The 23887-nt window shown below is 42.6% G+C and overlaps 2 protein-coding genes across 5 annotated transcripts in view; one reads left to right on the forward strand and one right to left on the reverse strand.

The window, feature by feature from the left end:
• LOC136427893 (myosin-IIIb-like) overlaps positions 1-950 on the forward strand; it is a 31111-nt gene extending 30161 nt beyond the window's left edge. For both annotated transcript variants that reach the window (XM_066417108.1, XM_066417109.1), the window contains exon 32: positions 111-950. In XM_066417108.1, the coding sequence (XP_066273205.1) occupies positions 111-185 (75 nt within the window). In that variant the 3' untranslated portion in view covers positions 186-950. The remainder of the gene's footprint in view (positions 1-110) is intronic.
• Positions 933-23438, reverse strand: LOC136427897 (kelch repeat and BTB domain-containing protein 8-like). Of its 3 annotated transcripts, XR_010754533.1 has the most exons (7): positions 23200-23437; positions 21853-22066; positions 21465-21604; positions 21075-21309; positions 20475-20614; positions 19750-20336; positions 17448-19255 (listed from the first exon to the last, which is right to left on the reverse strand). XR_010754533.1 is itself a non-coding variant. In XM_066417119.1 (5 exons), exons 1-5 carry the CDS (start codon positions 23304-23306, stop codon positions 1337-1339), a joined length of 1896 nt encoding a protein of 631 aa, XP_066273216.1. In that variant the 5' UTR covers positions 23307-23438; the 3' UTR covers positions 933-1336. The 3 variants fall into 3 exon arrangements, 2 of the variants coding, with proteins under 2 accessions (XP_066273216.1, XP_066273217.1); XM_066417119.1 differs by lacking the exons at positions 17448-19255; positions 19750-20336; positions 20475-20614; positions 21075-21309; positions 21465-21604 and adding exons at positions 933-2192; positions 2764-3342; positions 3487-3626 and having other exon boundaries at positions 23200-23438; XM_066417120.1 differs by lacking the exons at positions 17448-19255; positions 19750-20336; positions 20475-20614; ... (2 more) ...; positions 21853-22066; positions 23200-23437 and adding exons at positions 933-2192; positions 2764-3342; positions 3487-3626; positions 4162-4375; positions 4965-5164.
• Positions 23439-23887: the final 449 nt, after the last annotated feature.

Consider the following 23887-nt stretch of genomic DNA (forward strand, 5'->3'; position numbering starts at 1 on the left):
GTATCCCTTATACAATATTTTAAACATATTTTCTGTCCCAATACTTCTTTTACTACTAGTTTTAGTACATAGTGTTGTCTGAGTGACTTTTTCTTGCAATTCCTCTATAGCAACAGCAGCTGGGAGTGAGAGCAGTACCAGACACTACAGCCCCTCCTCTGCCTGCCAGAACCAGAAGGAAGTGACCGAGGTATCAGGACATTTGCCACCAAGACATTTTGCAGTTACATGATTTGCCATCTCCTCAACAATTTGGTCTTTAATCAAAGTTGCCGTCTGCAGCTAGAATTCTATTGCTAGAATAAAGTGCAGGGTTGATGAGGCTCAGGATAGGATTATGCATCCTTGTAACAGCAAAACATCTAAAACCATGCATATGACCGCAACATAAACAGAAAAACCTGCAGCTGACCTGTATACTGATATAAGTCTGTTGTTACTGCACTTCCAGGAAGTTCCTTCACATCAGTATGTAGTGAATATTTTGGTCCATAGGTACATTTTAACTTTGTTCAAAATATGACTGGCCTCCATCATATTGACATCAGCAAGTAGTCCAATTGTCACCTATTAAAGTCAGGTGAGAGACGTTTCATGTTGCTATTGCCATGTTCAAACACTTTTTGATTCAGTGCAAGTGTGCAGTCTCATCAAAATGCAACTTCATTTGGGAAATGTGCCAATACTAATAGGTCAGAAAGGCACACCCTGTGCTGGCATATAGACTTTGATTGTGGGTTAAAAGATGTATGCTAGCATTGCTAGTAGTATAGGATTAAGATCCTATAGAATTATCTTGTTGAGCTTCATGTATTATTGTGTTAAAATTAGTGTATACACAGTAGAATATAATAATGTATGTTTGGCAAAGATCAGACTTAGATTGTCTTTAATCTAAAACAAATGTACTCATTTCAAGCAAAGATGAAATAAAGCAAGCAATTTGTTAATGCTGACTTTGAGAGACATATATGATACAGATGATTATCTTTAAGTACATGTATTTCGATAAAACCTTTTCCCTGCTGAACTAGCTTGTTGACATGAAATCTGTAGTTATTACAGGTTGCTCCCAATTGGAAAAAAGGGCCCTGCTGTTTTTTTGCATTTTTTGGCGTGACCCCTACATGGGCTATTTTTGGGCACGTCCAGGGCCTGCTGTTACTTTAACTCAACTTAAATTCAACCCAGGATCCTGTAAAAAAATAGACGCTATAATCAATGAGCTAATCGTGCGAACAACAAGAGGAGTTTTCAAATCTTATTCTCTATTTCAACATCTTATCATTGGTGACTTAATCAGTTTTACAGACATCTTCCGTGATGTTGTAGTATCTCAGATGTCTCCATCATCGCTTCCACTCTCCCTCTCTTCATCAGAATTGTCCTCATCACTGTCCCCTTGGTCCGAGAGATCATCTTCACTGTCATCTGTGATTCCATTTCCGGATGGATCTGAGAAAGTGTTGTCGCTCTGTTCTCCCTCCTCAGCTAACATCTCTGCTAGTGGTAGATTCTCATCCACAGTCCAATCCCCCAGGCACGATGGGATCAACCTTGCCACCAGGTAATCTATTCTACTATCATATCTCAACCACTTTAATGGGGGAACCAGCCTGCCCTTTTCTTCTACAAGCAGCCAAGAGTCTGTCTCCGGTTGGTACTGGTGGACATAGGTCTTGTTCTTCTTCGGTAGACCCCAGGTCCAGTGGTTTTGGTCATTTCCATCATGTACAGTGATGAGGTACAGGGTCCCTCCATGTTTCATCAGGGTTGCAGATTGTTCGAAGATAAAAGACTTCCCATTCCCAGACTGCTTCCACAAACCATTTGTAGGGTCGTACATCTCTACACAAGTCCGGGAAGACTCTCTGCATTCCTTCTTGCAGTCTATGCAGAAGATACGTCCCTGATATGTGATGGCCTGAAGATGAACTGGTGGTTGAATCATGTCTGCAATCTTGTTCCACATGTTCTCTGTGGTACTGTAGCTGTAACAGCCTTCCTTACTTATGACATAGACACTGTCATCAAGGGTCACAGCACAAAAAGCTAAGAGCATGTACATAGGGTGAGGGAGCGGTGCGATGGACGTCCACTCATCACGGCTAGGGTCGTACCTCTCTGCTGCTACTTTAGTGTCATAACCACCAATGGCATAGATGTACCCCTTTAGATACACCAGACCACTCCTGGGGAAGACAGATATATGAAAAGAATACCCAGTACTGGTACCAACACATAACTACACATGAGCTAGCCTTTTTCATTCTTCAGTCTACTGTTGGGTTCCTCCACAACAGATTGCTAAGACATACATTTAATCTTGTAATCTCTGTTAGGGCCAATATATTTGGAGATGCATCACTTCATCTTATAGCACAGCAGACTTTCCACTACTGATAATAAGGGATAGATACTTTCTATAGTATATATAGGTTCATTGTGCCAAAGAAATTCTTTTTCAATGAGTAAAAAATGCGGACAACCAAGGCTATTGACAGGATTTTGAATATTTTGGCACTCTTGGCAGAAAGCTAAATGGAAAGGTTACTCAAGAAATAGGATATAAGTTATTCATAACATTATCAAAGGAACATCCTTGCCTATGGACATGTACATACTATCTATAGTACCTAGGTCAACGTGCCAAAGAAATGCCTTTGTATCTTTTTGATAAGTACAAAAAAAGGCCGGCCAATTAAGTCCCTTCTTTGATACAACTAGTAAATTAAAGGAAGCAGATGCCTGAGGAAGACGTACCATGCTCTGGGTGAAATCATGTCGCACCTTCGTTCCCAGGTTTTCAACAGGTGGTTGTATTGGTAAAATGTCTTGAAGGTCTTCATGCCATTCCAGCTGCTATTGATGCCCCCTGCCAGGTACAGCTCATCCTCGGGTGTTACTGTCACAGAGAAGCCGTTCTTCAAGTTGTCAGGCATATCAATTGCATACATGCCGCCGGTGGAAGGGTCATAGCAACAAGCAGACAGCTGAGAATCATCATCAAAATAAACTTTCTTAAGGGAAATCTGCATTTCACTCCGCATCTGTCCCAGCCGCTGGGTTGTGCTTTTGCTGTACACCAACTTACTGTCTGTTGATGGGCACTTACTCTGAATTTCGACATGCTGATTTGAGCTGATGAAGGAATGGCGGAATGATCTACAAAGCGCAGGAAGGTGCTGTAAGCGCTCTTCTTCATTGAAACCAATCCATCTTAGAGCAGCTTGCACAACGTCGTCTTCTGAGTTGGTCATTAGATCATCCCTGTCAAGCAAGGACTGGAGCAGCGGAAGAGACAACTTGAGAAAGGATGGTTGTAGAGCCACATGGTTGAACCTGAGAAAGTTACAATTGGTTGATTCTAACATGATGAAGCACACATTGTGAATGCATTCTGTTTAATAAGTAAATGCTGTTTAGGAACTGTGTGAGTCAAAAGAATACAAATCGCATAATTTTGGTAATAGCTATTGGACTGACCTGGAGGCGATGTACCTTTCACTGGCATCTGTTAGGGTAGAGTCTGCCAGCATGTCAGCATACATCAACACATCTGCACAGTTGCACATGTCAAGATGTTTCTCCATGTACTCTGCTGCCTTACAGGATACAAAACTCATCTAAAAGCAATAAGCAAGAACACTTACAGGCCATTCTGCACTTATCAGTTAAATAAGGTTAATAGTGGTATTACTGTGGTGTAAGGATTAGAGCGCTGGGTTCAGAACCAATAGAAATCAAATGTTGTTCCCTTGGGAAAAGCACTGTACAACATTTTCCTACCATGAGGGTGAAGTGACACCCACCAAGCCTCTTCGATTAATCTGTCAAAAGTGTGCCAGTACTAGTAAATACACATGGATTTGGTGCGCCAATATGTCATGATTTGCACATTGCCACCAAGAGCCGTAATTCTTTTATCGGTCTTCTACAAATATGGAGGAAGCAAGTGGGTATAGAGTGCTTCTTAACTGCACAGAACTTAGCACGCCCCAAAGTTGTTGTGCTATTGCATATTTGGGACGAAGACTAACAACTGAAGAAATTAAAATGGCAATCTCTACAGTCAAGTTATGACCTATTTTCTATTATCTATGAAGACCTCGTACCTCAGTGCCATATTTGTATATGAAGACTTCAAAGCAGAACCCTTACCTGTAACAGTCTGGCTGCAGACATCACAGCCTGGACCTGGTCTGGCTCTGTCTGAAGGTAGCCGGTGTAGGCGTAGTCCAGAATGGTTGCCATGGCTACCTCACTCACATCCTGGATGCTGATCCTCTCCTGTTTGGCCTCCGCGTAGCCGCTGGTGAACATGGTACGGAAGTAGGGACTGCATGATGCCAGGACGGCACGATGGCAGGGAAAACTGGGTTGAGAGGAAGATACCAAATGAATGCACTGTTTCATTCTTTGTTATAATTAACGTTCACACGGTTGATAAGCCAATATTGAGTAACATTCATGGAGTCCTAAAATGTCAAAACAATATCTATGAACAAAGGGTGAGTTTACAAGGGCTTGAAAGTCATTTTTGGAAATAGGTGCACTGGTGCACACAGCCGCCACATCCTCTCCTCTGCTGTCCCATGACACGGCACACGACACCATTTAGTGATAACTTTATAATTTGTAGCCGTGGCGACTAACGAAGGGAGTTTTTGCTTGATATATGAAAGTACATGTAATATCAAGCAAAAACTCCCTTCGTTAGTCGCCACGGCTATATAATTTGCGGTGCAAAGTATGGTCGGTACATAACTACAGTTCTAATAGCCGACGTAAAATCGGCATAACAGAGACAACAACACAGCATCGACCAGCCATCGAACATAGCACAATGTCGTTCGGAGTGGAAAGTAATCGCGCCATTTAACAGTATAGCAAATTGGTACTCGGGTTTCAAACGACGACGTAGGTAGCCCGCTCTGCCCCCCTCCCCCATCGCCCCACCTTACCTTCTCCCCTCCACCTCCAGAACCACGTCAGTCAGCTCCGCCCGCTTCCTCAGTTCGTTTAGCTGTCGCAGAACAATGTTAGAGTGAAATTCGTTTGTTACATCCATATCTAACACTTCCGGGGGCCAGGACTTAGTGAAGAAGCAGCGAAGAAACTGCGCGTGGTGCTCCAAAACAAATATTTCGAACGTTGACCTTTGACCTATACCTGGCTCTCCATATAGTGTAACCGCTAATCGGCAAGACTTACGTGTAACTTTACGTTGGAAATATTAATGAAGAATAACTTTCCCGATGTGGCTAATTTAGAGTCATCTTATAACTACATACATGTACTACATAATACTACCGGCCACTATATCAAATCCCTTTGTTCGCAAGCTGATCGCAGGTGTTGAAACTTGGCAGGCATTATATATCTATCTATCACGGCAGATCCAGATACATTGAGATGCAATAAAATTCTATCAAAAGATAAACATGGCCTGGCCTTTGACTGTAGACAGTAGCGTAATTACATGACTGCTAAGCCTAAGGAGGAGACTGCCATCATCATAGTTGAAAATGTGGTGCAATGATAAAACAACAGCATCTGAATTCTGCATTTGGCAAAATAAGCCTTTAATATCATTACTGTGTGCTACATGAACTGAAGTAACAGAGCAACTGCAATAAAGCACGGACATTATATAATGTCCTTGAATATATAAAGTGATAACTATATACCAGAATTAGCTAAGAGAATACCAATCCTCCTAAATGTAAAACCTAAAATACTTAGCAGAGCTAGAAAATGTGCTCCAATGCCCCAGGAAGCTCATCTAAGTTTTGGTGGTCTACCAACGTCCGATTACATGCACAGAAAGTACAAACAAAAAAATCACCATAAAATAACTGTTTAGTAGTAGTAGTAGTAGTAGTAGTAGTAGACTGAGGTAACAGTAACGTTAGTAGAAGTAGCAGTAGTAGTAGTAGTAGTAACAGTAACATTAGTAGAAGTAACAGTAGCAGAAGCAGTAGTAGTATCTGATAAAATACATGACATCAATCTACTGATGCTCCCCTCATATTTAATGAGATGTCTATTCCGAATTTTAGCGTTCCTAGCAATCATTCGAAACCCTTTGGCAGTTAAAATCACTAAAAATAAAATTTATGGAACCTTTCAAGTTCATGGAATATAGCACACCAGAGCCAAAAGGCATCACACACCTGGCCACTATTTCTGGTAACTTTGAGGATGTGTAAAGAGCATCATTAGTGGTATATTGTGTTGATTTAGTGTTTCAAGACCTGACCATTTGTGACTCAACCAGTTTTAACCTTTGTGATATCAATGTCCCAAGTACCTCAGATGCCACCATTGTCATGTTCCCTCTCCCTGTCATTGTTGTCATCGATCACTGTCCCAGTATGGGAGATCATCCTCACTGTCATCTGAGAAAGTGTCGTCACTCTCCTCTTCATCATCAGAAGATAGCAGCAGGTCCCGGTATGCACATTTGTCCCCAAGAAACCATGGAGCCATCCTTACCGTCAGGCAACCCGTCCTACGCCTGAAACCCCACCGCTCTACCATGTAGGGAACCAGTGAGCCATTGTCTTTTACATTCAGCCAAGAGTCTGTCTCTGCTTGGAAACGGAAAACGAGAATTGTGGACTGCTTCTCTATTTCCAGTTGGTTCCAGCGGTGCAGTACAGTGAGAAGGTACAGAGTCTCTCCATATTTCATCAGGGTTGCTTTGTCAAAGGCAAAAGATCTATTACCTGACCACGTCCACTCACCTTTTGTAGGGTTGTATAACTCTACACCAGTCCTGGAAGAACCTCCCCATTCTATGTCACAGTCTATGCAGTAGATGTTTCCCTGATACGTGACGGCCTGAGGATGCAATGGTTGTTTCCGCATGTCTGCTATCTTGTTCCACGTGTTCTCTTTGGTACTGAAGCAGTAGCAGCCTTCCTTGCTTATGACATATAAACTGTCATCAAGGGTCACAGCACACAGCTCTGAGGATATGGGGTGTGGGATGGGTGGGATGGAGGTCCACTCATCACAGCTGGGGTCGTACCTCTCTACTGCTCCTTTCGTGTCATAACCACCAATGGCATAAACGTACCCCTTCAGATTCACTAGAGCAAACCTGGGGAAGACAGATACATGAAAAGATCACCCAGTAGTCCAGTACCAACACATAAACTTACATGTGCACAGTGGGGTATCACTCACCCAAGGGCTTTCAACCCCTACCTAATTTTCCTTAAGACATCTTCAAACCTAAACATAGAAACATTTTCGTCCATCACTTGGAGGAAATTAAAGCATAGAATCTTGTTCTTTATTCAAGGCAAGAACGCAGAAGCTTGCAAGAGAAAGGCATACCTTGCTCTGGGTAAAATCATCTCACACCTTTGTTCCCAGGTGTTTTCCAGGTGGTCATACCGGTAAAATGCCCTTTGCCTGATAGTCTCATGACCATTCCTGCTGCTGATAATGCCCCCTGCCAGGTACAGCTCATCATCAGGAGTTACTGTCACAGAGAAGCTGCCCAGGTTACCAGGCATATCAATTGTATATAATCCATCTGTGGAAGGGTCACAGCAAGGCAGGAACCGCTGGGAATCATAGTCTCTTAGAAAAATCTGCATTTCAGTTTGTTTCTGTCCCAAGCGCTGGGATGTGCTGTCACTGTAAACCAACTTGCTGTTTGTTGACAGGCACTTACTCTCGAGTTCCTCAAGTTGGCTCGAGCTGATGAAGGAATGGCGGAAGGATCTGCAGAGAGCAGGAAGGTGCCGCAAGCGCTCTTCTTGGTTGATATGGATCCATCTTAAAGCAGCTTGCACAATGTCATCTTCTGAGTTGGCCATCAAATCTTCCCTGTTGAGCAACGACTGGAGCAGGGGCAGGGATAACTGGAGAAAGGAAGGTTGTTGTACCACCTGTTTGAACCTGAAAAAGTTGTATGTTCAAATTCAATGGGTACGGTTGACATTTTACGACACATACATCGGGAATGCATTTCTTAAGGTTACTGCTGTTAGAAACAGACAATCAAATTAGCATAATATAATAACAGCCACTGGACTGACCTGAATGCGGTGTAACTCTCACTGGCCTTCACTAGGCAGCAGTCCCCCAGCATGTCAGCATACATCAACACTTCTACACAGTTGAACACATCAAGATGGTCCTTCATGTATTCTGCTGCCTCACGACCTACAAAATCCATCTGGAAGCAACAAGCATAGTTATATTTACACACCATTCTTATTAGTTTATTACACCTATGGAGGAAGCAAAGGTAGGTACACAGGATTTGATACATACCAAAATTGTTGTGCTTTTGCATGTGTGAGACTTAGGAACAATGACTGCCTGATGTTATAAAACTATAAGACAATTAGCATCTGTATCCAACTTGTAAGTTCCACAATGTTATATCTTCACCAAATGATACAAATATTCCTATATAATTTATGCAAATAAGGCCGTCATTTAAATAAATCATATCAGTTGATCATTCTCTGTGCCCAAATAACACAAGTTATTTGGGTACAGAAGGCTCATCTTAGCAAAGGGTATTGTACCATTTCCACATAAAGTATGTAATGTAATCCTGATTGGCAAACCTACAGTTCCAACTCCCCGTCCCATGAGCTACTGTATCTACTAGTAAAAAAATCTGGACCATACCTTGTCCATAACACGTGATCAAAATTGAAAGTTTCACTGTAGTACTGTACAAAACGGATATGAGGCCCATTATTGGACTTCACCTTTGTTTTCCCAATCAAAATCATAAGGATTGATCCTCAGCTTCTCGAGTTATGCTATCTACAGACACACACACAGACGTCAGGGCGAAGGTTATTAAACTGTAATGGCCGCACATGTTAGAGATTTAGAAGCAGTATCCTTACCTGGAACAGTCTGGCCTCCGCATAGCTGCTGGTGAACATGACATGGAAGTAGGGGCTGGACGATGCCAGGATGGAGCGATGGCAGGGAAAACTGGGTAGAGGAGAAAGATTAAATACAATGTTCTGTTTCAGTCTTCAGCATAATTTACATTGACATGGTTGACAAGGCAATATTGAGTATCATAATGGAGGCCATGACAAAACTTAACAATACTTATGAAATACCAGTTAGTTTACAAAATTATCATGAGACACAGATGTTGCCCGAGGGTGGGCCGGAGTATGTCCACTGGCATGAAAAAAGTGTGGAGGTCATTGAAAGGTCAAGTGGGTCACATACTACTAGTACAGCAGCAACCATGCATGCTGGTGCTGTGCTATTTCGACTGCATAGAATGCAAATAGAGATGCTAAGAGTAAGACACAAACAACAAAGGCATTAATATATGACTGTAGCCAGACTGTTACTGTTTATCTGCTTGAATACCCTTCGAAATTCACAGAAGTAAACAAATGTCTAGATCATTTTATTTCTACAGCTGTACTTTATTTGTAGATTTCTGGTCAATACACTAAATGCTATACCATACACTGGCTGTAGTTTGGATGCATTCCGCTAGTGGGCGCAGCTGCATGTGTCCAACCGTGAAGTTATGGGGAAATGAATGGGGGGATCTGAGTAGCCTGAGGTGATAGCTTAGGTAGACAGGCCACGTAGACAGCCCAGCCTTTTCCGTAAACCCGGTATTTGCAGACTAGCCGTGCGTTTGATGGCAGCTGACAGGTAATGTTTAATAGCAATTGGGGGTAAGATTTTATGGTCTGAAGTTTGGATTCTTGAGATAAAGCTCCACTTTCGCATAGGATGATTTACTGACATACACTGGACCTCTGGCAGATTAGTCTTACCTATATATAGGATCCTACTAGCCTGCTCTGCCCCCCTCCCCAACCTTTATTACCTTCTCCCTTCCACCTCCAGAACCACGTCAGTCAGCTCTGGCCGTTTCCTTTGTTCGTTCAGCTCCCGCAGAACATCGTTAAAGTGAAAACTGTTTGTTACATCCATATCTACCACTGCCTGGGGGCCAAAAGTGAAGAAACTGTCCCTCTTACAGCCACGTGTTCCAACAGAGCAGCAAATATTCAAATATTTTTGTTAAAAGTTTGACCTCTGACCTATGTCGATACCTGATACTCCATATAATGCAATGCTAATTTGCCGGACTTACTGTAAGGACTTGCGTTGGAAGAGAGGAATAACTATCCTGCAAGCGCTATCAAGATATAACTTTCTCGGTGTGGCTAATTCAAAGTCTTGCCATTGCTACAGGTATACCCTACATACATACATCTGACCAGTTTTCAAAAACCCCTGTGTGTAAGCATGGAGGTAATTACCAGAATTGAAACTTGAATGAGGTTGTTTTATAACGTTGGGTAACATAAATTCGTGGGGTACTTAAATTCGGGATTTTTCGAAAACGGGGTATTTAGAGATATGTGCTAGATGCAACATCAGTAATACCGCTAGAAATGCAAACTTGACAGACTAACGTATTCAGAACACGGGCTGAAAAGCTTCGATAAGCAGGCATTAGAAGGCGACGAGGACAAAAACTCTCCGTCCCCTATTGGAACAGTCTGAGGGCTTCGTGGGAGAATCACACTACATCGTTGTCGGCTGGTTTATAAGACAAATGTCACATCCGCTTCTTGCTAAACACAATTATTTACAAGACAACTTATTTTCTTAAAATTGCTGACCTGCAATTGGACTCTAAGTGTGATCAATCATCAAAACCCCTCTTTGTTGCTACAACCTACGGCGTGTGTATTTTCCCGCCGCCATATCATTACCCAGAATCCTGTTGTCAAGCAGACGACAAAGGTTTGTGAGGAACACTTTTTTGTCTAAATGTTCCGTGTGATTGTGGACTGAGGACGATATTTTCCTCAAAGTTTGCTCCTAACACAACAAGGAATACATGGACATAGTAGTATTATCAATGCTACGGCATCCGGCTAACTTTCCATGAATAATGTACACGTTGCCATGACGGTGGATGTCGACTTTGACGTTCTATAGCTACCGACTCAACACACGGCTTGTTCCCGAAGGCCTGATGCGTGCGGTACGGCCGTTTTTTCGTGTATTTGTTTACTTGGACACGTCTATATCCATAGCACTCTCCTCAAGCCAAGGATGGAACGAATAGCTGCTGTATAAAATGTAATTAGCGGTAAGATATTCAAGACGAATCTTCTCTCCCGAATTAATGTTCACCCCTGTCCGACAGCACCGTCATTGTGCGTGCGGCGGGGGTAGTTTCGAGTTGAAATATTATGGTGTCAGCACGACTAGAGACAAAATCTACCATATATATGATTAGTGCAAAGATAGTACATGATACTGACAGAATAATAGAAAAAAAGGATGGTTTATTGTTCTGCTAGATTGATTTCAGTCAATCATTATCGGAAAAATCCCGAATTTATGTTACCCAACGGTAATCTCACTCGTTTACAATGAAATGTGCAAAATAGCGATTTTAGGTTCGGACAATAGATGAGCTCCTATTTCAGGCTGCATTTCAGGCACACCTAACTTGTTTTTCGACGCATTGTTACCTTCGCCGAGAAGGTTATGCTTTGGGTAGCGTTTGTATGTGTGTGTGTGTAAATGACCAGCATAACTCAAGAAGGATTGAATGAATTGTTTTCGGTCTCCCTTTTTACCGGAATGCCCCGGAATGCCCTTTTTGCACCGGAATGCCCCGGAATGCCCATAAAGGAGGGTGAATTCTACCGGCATACACTATACTTTGATGAGTAAACATCACAGGTTGCTGTATTTTGGCATGAAATTATATATTTATGGCCCAGGGAACGAGTAATCACTAGAAATTAGCAAAACAAACAGGCCGGGGAACTATCGTAGATCGCCTTGAATTTCTAGTGATTTCTTCATCCCAGGGTCAACTCTATGCCGAAGTATAGCAACCTGTGGCAAGTCTACGAAAACCACGCCTTCCGCACTGGTATTCCAGTGCTGAATCAACGGACGAATCGGCCTCAGCACTGGTTTTCCAGTGCTGACGAAAGTTCAGCACTGGTTTTCCAGTGCTGACGAAAGTTCAGCACTGGTTTTCCAGTGCTGAAGAAAGTTCAGCACTCGTTTTCCAGTGCTGAATCGGGCCTGAATCGCTGTATTCCAGTGCTGAGTTTCTTTCAGCACTCGTTTTCCAGTGCTGAAACTTGTCTCAGCACTCGTTTTCCAGTGCTGAATGGAGTTCGGCACTCGGTTACCAGTGCTGAATGCGCGACAGAGCGGCGGTGCCAGGTCACGGGTCATGTCAAAGGTCATTCAGCACTGGTTACCCAGTGCTGAAACCACTTTCAGCACTGGAACCGAGTGCTGAAAAAGGAGAGCGTAGTTTTCGTAGTTTTGCCAACCTGTGATGTTAACTTACTAACGCATACTTCATTTGCAACATTTCACCTCCTTTTTGTGTATTTCTTACGCTGCTAAACAAACATTGTAATCCGCAATAAAAAACAAACATGGCGACTGTCGGGGGCGCCGACGCCGATGGCCATCACTAATTTCTAGTGATTTTTCGTCCCCTGGGCCATAAATATATCATTTCATGCCAAAACACAGCAACCTATGATGTTTACTCATCGAAGCAGAGTGTATTCCGGTAGAATTCACCCTCCTTTACGGGCATTCCGGGGCATTCCGGTGTAAAAAGGGCATTCCGGTAAAAAGGCAGACCCGATTGTTTTGATATATGGTATGTGGGTAGGTCTTGATGAGACCTGGAAATAATTAGATTTTGGGTCCCCTGGCGGCTTGTTACGATACTGCAGCGGAACTTCCTGATTTGATATCTCGTGTTCTGGACATGTTATGGTTCTGATTTTTGAGTGGTAGATAGCCCTTTGGATAGAGAGTAAGTGGTTTGGCCCCCTAGCGGCTTTTTTGGAATTGCAGGAGCAGGTTTTGCTTCAGACTTTGAAAGGGAATTACTCAAGAACGGCTTAATGGGTGGTCATGATTTTTGGTATGTGGATAGCTTGAGTGATGATTCACATAATCAAATACCTATTATGGAAATCAGTATCTAATTTGCATAATTAATGAGGAAAGTTTATACATCCGCCGTATTCAATGATAGGACTCTCAAACAGACATATGTAACTGAGTAACAGAGAAATATTAATAGATATCAACTATGCAAATGAAGACCTCATTTGCATAATTAATGAGAAAATACTTTAACTCAAGATGGGGTTGACAAATTATTGTGAGTTTTGGTTTGTAGATAGCTTAAGTAATGCTGTGTATGATAAGGCGATAATTATACAAATCAGATTCTAATTTGCATAATCGATGAAGCCATTTCAAAAACCGTTGTGTTCCATGATATGACTATTCAAATATGTGACATTTGTAACTGAAGATGACAGGAATGTAGATAGATAGAAAATATGAAAATGAAGACCTCAATTTTGCATAATTAATGAGAAACTACTTTAATTACATACTGGTAAATGACGGCATTTCATACTTATGGCATTCCGAAGTTATGTGAATGTGAACATCGTTGAATTAAATTATGCTTATAAGGACCTAATTTGCATAATCGATTATAAATGTTAGCATTACCTTCTTTGTTAACCTCATACTTTGGACAACTCTAGGTGGAGAAGATCAACTGGTATGATTTGTAATCAATGAGAAACACTCATGATAGGTCAGTCATAAAGGTTAAAATCATTTGGCGAAGGTTAGTCTGTATAACACAAACTTCAGCTGTCCGGGGATTTCTGTCCCCTCCCCGCGGAGTTTGTGCTCTGGTTGCTCTAAGCTGAGGGAACTGTTAGCAAAAATGGTAACACCAATCATAGGGCAGGATTTCAGCTAGGCCCCCATTGCCATAGAATCCAGCTAGCTATAGCTAGCCTGTCTGTTAGCTGTCACTCCTGGCACCACAGGCCGACAGGGAGGGGAAATGAGATCCAGATGGTGGGAGGGGTGAGAAATGAGATGTATCCAAGGCGGTTAAAAGGGATTTTAAACCTACTTGGTTTATCTGTTCCTTTAGAGGCTGACCATGTCACTTTCTCCCACATCCAAAACCAAGTTTTGACCCCTATAATTTAGTCCATTCCTAAGGATTTTTGAGGGCTTTGACTTCTGAAGCCAGCTGAGGGGAGGGCTTTGTTGAACAAAGTTGAGGGGAGGGCTGTGACCTATTTCCACCCTGATTGTGGAGCGTCCTGTTGGACCCAAGGCCTCCCTGGTGTTTTATGGTGTGGCAAAATAATTCTCTGGGCCTTTTCTATGTCTGGCAAAGACCAAGGACTCCATTTCCCCCAGCTTCCCGGAACTTCTGTTGTGCCTGTTGAGATTTCTTGTGACCAACAAGAAAAGACTTGACTGCAGAAAAATGTTCAAAGTACAGAAAACGGCCTGTGAAACTCTCTTCCTACCACCTGCAGATCAGACATCTGCAGCTGTCAATCACTGGATAGCAACAGCAATAGATAGGTAGTTGTAGTGGGCAACCTCAAGCCAACCGTACACACTCACGCCACATCTTCAGAAAAGACACTGGAGCCGCATATCCCTGTTTTAGGATTTTATTCGAGCACACCAGTGAAAGATGTCGGTAAGCTTGAGGAATGAATCCACTATACTATATACAGCAACAGCAATAGATCCTTAGCAACTAAAGTCTGACCGGGCAGGCAGCTCGTGTGGGCTGATGACGGCTGCATAAATTATCAATATTTAGAAAGGAGGATTCCCCTGAGTTAGCGGCCCTAGCCATCAAGCTCTTGGGTTGCGAGGCGGTTACAGAGCGGCGAGCGATCACAGGACCCTTGATTGAATTCAGGCTAGGCGAAGGTATGAGGTCGTGGAACTCTAGTTACCTTCGTCGACGAATGGTTTCGTCGAGAAGGTTATTCGATGATGCTTGTCTGTGTGTCTGTTAGTGAACAGAATAAGTCGAGAAAGCCTGGATGGTTTGTTGTCGTAGTTGGTGTGTCGGTGTGTATGTGGGAAATCTCAAGATGATTAGATTTTGGGCGAAGTGTTTTGCATAAATAACGAGAAAAGTGTAAAAATGTGTTATATTGTATGCTGAAGTATGTGTACGTGTTGGCTGTGTTATTCCAAGGCGTCATGGATAGGGGTAAGGGTCCTGAGGGGTCATGTTGGAGGCAGGAAACGTCAGTTACACAAATTGGCTGTCAGCCAGCTATAGGCATTGGTAAGGTAGTCTCCAAGCAGACCTATGGGTTGGCTATAGCAGGGGCAGGTTTTGCTTCAGACTTTGAAAGGGAATTACTCAAGAAGGGCTTGGTGGATGGTCATAAATTTTTGTAAGTACATACCTTGAGTGCTGATGTACATGATTAGATATTTATTATGCAAATCAGTATCTAATTTGCATGATTAATGAGGAAAGTTTATACATCCATCAATTTCCATGATAGGACTCTCAAACATGTGACATATGTAACTGAGGAAGAGAGAAATATTAATAGATATCAGCTTTGCAAATGAGAACCTCATTGACATAATTAATGAGAAAAACTATAACTCGAGATGGTCTTGATGGATGGTCATGATTTTTGGTATGTAGATAGCTTACGTGATGCTTTGTATGATTGGATGATAATTATGGAAATCAAATTCTAACTCGCATGATTAATGAGGCAATTTTAAAAATCTGCTGTGTTCCATGATATGACTATTCAAATATGTGACATTTGTAACTAAGGAAGAGAGGAATGTTGATAGATAGGAAATATGCAAATGTGGGCCTAATTAGCATAATTAATGAGAAACTACTATAATTCCATACTAGTAAATGACGGCATTGTGGCGTTGTGTGGCGCAAGTGCAGAGCGCACGGCTGTCAAACAATGGGACCCGGGATCGAATCCCAGGGTTGTGCCCATAGACATGTCCGAACTTGCGCCCAGACGTTGTGCCCTTGGGAAAGGCACTTTACACGCATTCCCCCCTCAGTTAGAGGGACAAGTCTCCAACGGCAGCTGTCTTCAACTGGCGGACGAGAGCAGCGCCAGGCGGGCTGGCGTTATCAAGGCGGACCTCGAGTGTAAGAGTCATCCGGCAGCTCGCTGCAAGCATCCCAACCAGAACCAGCACGTCTCCCTCGAATTGGTGCCGCTGGAGATGGCGGATGCCCAAAGTGTGTGGGTCTCAGATTCGCAACCTGTCATCCACCTTAAACAAATTCACGCGAAGGCTACCGTGTCAATTGACACGGTCACCATACTCGATCTGTATTTGTATCTGTACTATGTATCTGTACTATGTATCTGAATACGAATAAAGATAATACGAGTGGTAGCCATCAGAAAAGACGGCAATTTCATACTTGTGGCATTAGGAAGTTGTGTGAATGTGAACACCATGGAATCAAATTATGCTAATAAGGAGGGAGCTTATTTGCATAATTGATGATAAATGTTAGCATAACCTTCTTTGTTAAGCTCATAGTCATAACAAGGAGGTTTGGACAACTTATGTTATTTGGGTGAAGAGGGTCAACTGGTATGATTGATGATTGATGAAAAACACTCCTAATACGTCAGTCATAAAGGTCAAAATCATTTGACGAAGGTATGAGGTCGTAGAACTCTTGTTGTGTATTGTTTTGTAGGCAGGCGTAACATACGTTACCGGTAACATGTAGCGTATGTTACAACGCTATACTTTGGCTTTTTTCTTCGAAAGCTTAAGGATTCTTAGTTTTAGATACATCTTATATAAGAGGACGGACGTAGCGACAATCAAAAACTCTGCAGACGGCAATTTCTTGTTTTACACGTGGCTAATCTAAATGTCACGTCCGTCTTACTCAAACTGTAACGTCTGTTACTGAATTTGGCGACGGGCATAACCACCTTACTCACTGTAACTCAGCCTTCAAGGTCAGTGAAGGGAGCGGTCTGAAAAGTTGGCTTCACCTGCTAATCATCATTCTGGGAACTGAATTGTTACGTTTCAGCTACTATATGAAGTCTTCATGTTTTCTCAGGAGACAGTCGTTTGTAAGGGTAGGTACCCCACCCGTGGCTATAACTTCTCTCAAACCATCAATCAGTACTTATGCTGGGTGTCCTTTCGTAGACCATAATAGGTGTTGTGTATTAAAATGAGTTTAAATTTGGCATATATCTTCTTGAGACTGAAATATCTCAAATTGTTGTTCAGATCTTTATATGAGAATGAGTCGATTTCAAGATGACCTCACCCTTAGTAGAGGAAGTGATCTTCTAACGGGCTTCCAAGGGTGCGTTCATTCTGAAATCAACCCTGTCGCTCATAAAAGTCTTAACAACAAACTGAAATATTTCAGTGACAAGGAGATATATTCCTTTACTTTTGTGCCAAATTTCAACTCAGGGAAAAAAATGAGCTCATTATAAAACCAAGGCTGTCCTTATTTAAAAGTGTACATGCATATATATACATAGATAAAACAACAGCATGTAAAAGTCAGTGTAGAGAAATTGTACATTTGGCACGATAAACATTTAATGCGATTGTGTCTAGATAACTGTGCACTACATGAACTGAAGTAACAGTGCAAATAAAAGTGAAACTACATCACAGGCAAAACAAGAACAAAGAAATGAATCCTGTTTACAGAAATCAGCCAACCAATGCTGACAGGATCTTAACAGAGATGTCTGTTTCGAATCTGTTTTCCTTGTAATAATTGGCAAACTTTTGGCTGTTATGTTGCACAGGTAACAAACAACTACTACTAAAAATAGGATTTATGTAAACCCTGCAGTAAATAGAATATAGAACACGAAAGCTTCTTGGCTTTATAACATGTTTTAACAGCTTATATCATGTTATCTTAACAGCTCAACAGGTATAACAGTGGCACAGTACGTGAAGGCCCATAAACACCAACCAGAACAGAACAGAACAGAACATCACCATTCTCGACAGAGAGAGCAGATGGTTTGAGGGTCAGGTGAAAGAGGCAGCGCATATCAGATTCCGGTCCCCATCCTTAAACCGCGACCAAGGCTGCCACTATCTCCCCCTATCTGCAACACTCTCATGTCACGTGACCTAGTGACCTCTCGTAGTTCACGTGACAACCCGATACAGAGCTGATGTCATTCAAATGCTACTCAAGCTGCAATCTTTAATCGTATCAGTATAATTTCTCAATATTTCTATAACAGCTTCATCTAATACTGACACCTACACAACAAGCTACTGAATTCAGTCATGGTACAATCTGAAATACAGGATCAGATTAGATTTTCCAAGTTTCAAATTTCGAGTGATCAGGGCCAAGAAGTTCCACACTTGGCCAGTATTTCTGGTAACTTCGATCATGTGTGGAGGGCATCAGGAGTGGCATGTTTGTTAGTTTAGCTTATGGCAGTGAGAAACTGTTTCAAAAACTTCTCTTTGCGCTGCTTCAAGACCCTATCATTGTTGAGTCAGTCAGTTTTAGCATTCATAGTGTCCTAAGTGTCTCTGATGACACCATTGTCACTCTCACTCTCACTGTTGTCCTCGATCACTGTCCTCTTGGTCTGAGAGGGCATCCTCATTGTCATTGTCATCTAGGATTCCGCTTCCAGACGGATCTTCCGAGGTCGTCTCTTCATCTTCAGGATATAGCTCCAGGTTGCTATATCCGCTCGGATCCCCCAAGAACATTGGGACCATCCTTGCCACCAGGCACACTGTCCACCACTCAGTACCCAACCCCTCTTTCAAGCAGGGAACCAGCTTGCCCATGTCTGGTTGAAGCACCCAAGAGTCTGTCTCCAGCTGGTACTGAAAAATGCCAAACTTGGGCTTCTTTCTTCTATATATATTGTGTTTGATTACAGTAATGAGGTACATAGTCTCTCCACAAATCATCAGGTTTGCCATGTCAAAGGTGAAAGAGTCATTCCCTGCCCACTCCCACACACCGTTTGCAGGGTTGTACACCTGTACACGATTTGAGGAAGAGTTTCCCCGTTCTCTAGATCTGTTCCAGAGGTCTACGCAGTAGATACATCCCTGATATGTGACAGCCTGTGGACTCTCTAGTGGTTGAAGCATGTCTGATGTCTTGTTCCATGTGTTCTCTGTGGTACTGAAGCAGTAGCAGCCTTCCTTAGATATGACATATAAACTGTCATCAAGAGTCACAGCACAAGGTACCGAGGATTTTGGGTGAGGCATGGATGGGATAGATGTCCACTTATCACAACTTGGATCATACCTCTCTGCTGTTATCTCAGTGGTGTGACCACTGATGGCATAGACGTACCCCTTTAGATTCACCAGACTACAGCTAGGGATGACAGGTAGAGGGAAAGGTTACATACACATACATGTGGGATATCCATTTTTGTATCACTCACCCATACGGGTTCGACCTAGTACCTGTACGTTATTGGTAAAGACATAAACTTAAAAGGCTCGTCTTGTTAAGATCAATTCAGTACTACAGTAAATGGTTATCTATCCTGATTCAGTTCAGTTTACCAAAAAGCAAATGTGACCGCTTGAAGACAGTACATATCATGTACATTTAAAGAAATTCCCTTATCTTTCTTTCGACAAGGAACTGAATACAGTATACCATATGTCACATCTTAAGGACTGCAACTGTTTTGAGTGCCATGCAAGTCTGGAACAATATCAATATCACAATCAAAGTTCTTCAATTTTTTAAAGACATATTCACTTAACTCAGAAAACTATTCTGGTCAATTCAGAGCATGGATTTTTTCTTTCATTAAGCCTTATGGGAAGAATGTAGCAGCTTGTAAGAGAAAGACGTACCTGGATCTGGGTAAAATCATCTCACACCTTGGTTCCCAGGTGTTTAACTTGTGGTTGTAATGGTAAAATGTCCTCTGTGTTTTGAAATGTATGCTGTGTCCATCCCTACGCATGCCCCCCGCCAGGTACAGCTCATTATTGGGAGTTACTGTTACAGAGAACATATCCAGGTTGTCGGGTATATTAACTGCATACAATTCACCTTTTGAAGGGTCATAGCAAGGTGCACACCGAAGGGATCAGGTTCCGAGAGACCATCTTTAAGGATAATCACCATTTCAGTTCGCACCTGTGCCAGTCGTTGAGTTGTGCTTCTGCTGTACACCAACTTGCTGTCTGTATACTTTGACAGGTACTTTCTCTCAATCTCGACTTGCTGGTTTGAGCTGATGAAGGAATGGCGGAATGATTTGCAAAGGGCAGGAAGGTGCTGCAAGCGCTCTTCTTCATTGAAATCGATCCATCTTAGAGCAGCTTGCACAACGTCGTCTTCTGAGTTGGTCAATAGATCATCCCTGTCAAGCAAGGACTGGAGCAGCGGAAGAGACAACTGGCAGAAGGATGGTTGTATGGTTGCCACGTTGAACCTGAGGAAAGGGCAATTGGTTGATTTTAACATGATAAAGCGCACAATGTGAATGCCTTCTTCTCTTTAAAATGCCATTTAGGAACAGTCAAATGAATATAATCTATCTTATAATGTGTCTAATAGCCAATGGACTTACATGGATGCGATGTACTTCTCACTGGCATCTGCTAGGGCAGAGTCTGCCAGCACATCAGCATACATCAACACATCTGCACAGTTGAACACATCCAGATGGTCCTTCATGTATTCTGCTGCCTTACAGCATACAAAACCCACCTAAAAGAAATGAATATGGTTACACTTACAGACCATTCTGCACTTATCAGTTAACTAGCAGGGCAAATTGTGAGTCAGTTTGGCATGACGGTTAGCGTTGGGCTAAGAACCAATAGGTTCCGGCTTCGATCATTGACATGCCCCAACCTTGTGCCCTTGGGAATACATTTTACATAGTACATTGCATTCCTACAATGACAGTAAAGTGACGCCCACCGAGGGAACATATGCACATTGCCACTAAGAGCTGTAATTTTTTATCTGTCTTTATGGCTGTACAAATATATGGAGGAAGCAAAGGGATAGGGTGCTTCTTAAAGTGCTTATGTCACCAATGACACTAAAATACAACAATTTCTGATTAGGAGCAACCATCATAAGGATTGCTTAATGAGCATAGATGTTTGTACAAAATATACACCCTCTTTATCTATTGGCAATTATATCTTACAAATCATACTTCAAGTTCTTGATTCCTGTCACCAGGTAATGAAGTGTCTCTCCCCCCGTGACGGGAGCAGCTGCAGAGAGCAGGAAGGTGCTGCAAGCGCTCCTCTTGGTCAAATTTGATCCATCTTAGAGCAGCTTGTACAATGACGTCTGAGTTTGTCGTTAGATCATCGCTGTTTAGCAGTGACTGGAGCAGGGAAAGTGGCAACTGGAGAAAGGGGGGTTGTAGCGCCACCTCACTGAGCCTGGGAAAGTTATACGTCATATTCAATCGGTCGATTCAAACATGTTAAGTTGCATACAATTACATTGTGAATGCATCTTTAAATGTCCTGATAGAAACAGGAAATCAAATGAATATAATTCATCTTATGATGTGTGTCACAGCCATTGGACTCACCATAATGCAGCGTAACTCTCACTGGCCTCTACTAAGTCACAGTCCCCCTGCATGTCAGCATACATCAACACATCTACACAGTTGAATACATCCAGATGTTTCTCCATGTATTCTGATGCCTCAAAGAATACAAAATCCACCTAGAAGTAACAAACATGGTTACACTAACAGACCATTCTGCATTCAATACCTATATATGAGAGAACAAAGGGTTCCTAAAGTAAACAGAACTGACCATACCCCAATATTGTCGTGTTGTAATCATTTGCCTATAACCTCCTTGATGAGACTGACTTAATCATAAGTACTGATGAGCCTAAAAACAGTATGTCCACAATCAATTTGTCAGCGTTTTAGGTGTCTGAAGACTTTGAAGCAGTATCCTTACCTGTAGCAGTCTGGCTGCAGACATCACATCCTGGACCTGGTCTGGCTCTGTCTGAAGGCAGCCGGTGTAGGCGTAGTCCAGAATGGTTGCCATGGCTACCCCACTCACATCCTTGATGCTGACCCTTTCCTGTTTGGCCTCCGCGTAGCTGCTGGTGAACATGGTACAGAAGTAGGGACTGCATGATGCCAGGACGGCGCGATGGCAGGGGAAACTGGGTAGAGGAGGAAGATACAAATGTACCATTTCATTCTTTTGTATGAATAATATTGACACTATAATGTTGAGTATCACAGCGATATTCAGGAAATACCATTGATTTCACAACAAAATGAAGATGAGACATATCAAATGTAGCACAAAGTCGTTCAGAGTAGAAAAGGATCACGCAATCCTATTTAACTCTGAGTGACACTAGGGGGAGTGGAAAAGGATCGTTCAATCCTTTTCAACTTTGAATGTCACTAAGGGGATACGACAGTTGGCGACTGCGCCTTGACCCCACAGTGAGAAACCAAGGCTTTAAGCTATTGAAAATCCTTTTCTGGTGGGATTCCAGGGGGGACGCATGGCACCTGCACCTACCACCTAGTACCATGGTGACAGAACAAGGCTTTAATTCAAATCATTGAAAATCCTTTTTGGTAGATTTTTTGTGCGAATGGGGTGGCTATGGTAGGAAAAACCCTATGATTCGTTTGAAAAAATGACCTTTCTCCATCTTGGGGTTTTCTGCACCCCCAAGTGATATTGGAATGATCTTCTGTTAGGAGCTTGAAGAACTAATCCAAGTGCTCTCGTTTTGTGGTAATGGTGCAGTATTTGCAGACTAGCAGTATAGCCATCACGAGCCAAGACCAGAGAAACCAGGACATAAGCAGGAGTATGTTTGCATAATTGTGTAAGGCTGGCCCTGGTATCATGATTACTACCAACACATGTACAGATGAGCTTACTAGTACATGATAAGTCCTTGTCATCTTGTGTTTCTTCCTCTGCCCACCCTGTCCTACCCTGCGGGCACTCCTTTATATTTATTGTTAGTATCAAGGAGGTTTAATGTTAGTATGTTACAAACAAAAAACATCAAACTGCAAACACCAAGGGCTTATTCTTCTTTCCCATATAGGACTGAGTTAGACAAATATTTGTGGGTAACTTATGTAATTTTATGGTCTGAACTCTTGAAATGGGTAACTTATGTAATTTTATGGTCTGAACTCTTGAAATAAGGACACTGCGTTTTACTCTACTTTCCCATATTACTGAATCAGAAATACACGGAACATTTTAGCCCCCCTGTGGTTTAGCCCAGCTCTCCCCCCTCCCCCATCGTCCCACCTTTACCTTCTCCCTTCCACCTCCAGAACCACGTCAGTCAGCTCTGCTTGCTCCCTCAGGTCGTTTAGCTCTCGCAGAACATCGTTAGAGTGCTCTTCGTTTGTTACATCCATATCTACCACTGCCTGTGGGCCCAAAGTGCAGAAACTGTCGCTCCTCCAGCCTCGTGTTCAAACAAAGAGGAACGAGACAAAGCAAATATTTCTGTCCGAACTTTGACCTTTGGCCCTTCTTGATACCTGAAACTTCATGATAATAGTCTTTATTATACATATAGTGTATTGCTCATTTGTAGGACTTACTTGTAACGTTACGTTGGAAAATAGGAAGTTCAACGATGTGGGCAAATCTAAAGTGAAACTATTACTTTATGTAACAATGGGGGTTCAAGCGCCTCCAACTGACCAGGCTAACTTAGTGGTTAAGGCGTTGCCGTGCGGATCGGGAGTTCGGGGCTCGAATCCCGGGAGCGGCGTACTCGCCCCTTTGGGTTTTTACACTGGTTCCCACGCCCTGTGAGTAACGATCAGATCACACAGGGAATATCGTACTCGGAGACTCGGGAGTCGGGACGAGTCTTGAAAAGAAAAGGGGGAGTAGTGTAACAGTGGGGGTTCAAGCGCCTCCAACTGACCAGACTAACTGGTCGCGACCTTTTAGCGTAGTGGTTAAGGCGTGCGTGCCTGTGATCTGG

Source organism: Branchiostoma lanceolatum, chromosome 2, assembly GCF_035083965.1.
Source record: "Branchiostoma lanceolatum isolate klBraLanc5 chromosome 2, klBraLanc5.hap2, whole genome shotgun sequence".
Taxonomy (NCBI): Eukaryota; Metazoa; Chordata; class Leptocardii; order Amphioxiformes; family Branchiostomatidae; genus Branchiostoma; species Branchiostoma lanceolatum.

Bases quoted from the DNA above. Each gene is read 5' to 3' on its own strand.
- LOC136427897 (XM_066417119.1), bottom strand. From the start codon at position 23,306: ATGGATGTAACAAACGAAGAGCACTCTAACGATGTTCTGCGAGAGCTA. The intron at 3,627-21,852 runs GTAAGGATACTG...TATTGCTTTTAG, and splicing joins CTGCAGCCAGACTGCTACAG to ATGAGTTTTGTATCCTGTAA. The intron at 2,193-2,763 runs GTACGTCTTCCT...TGTCTTCCCCAG, and splicing joins ATGATTTCACCCAGAGCATG to GAGTGGTCTGGTGTATCTAA.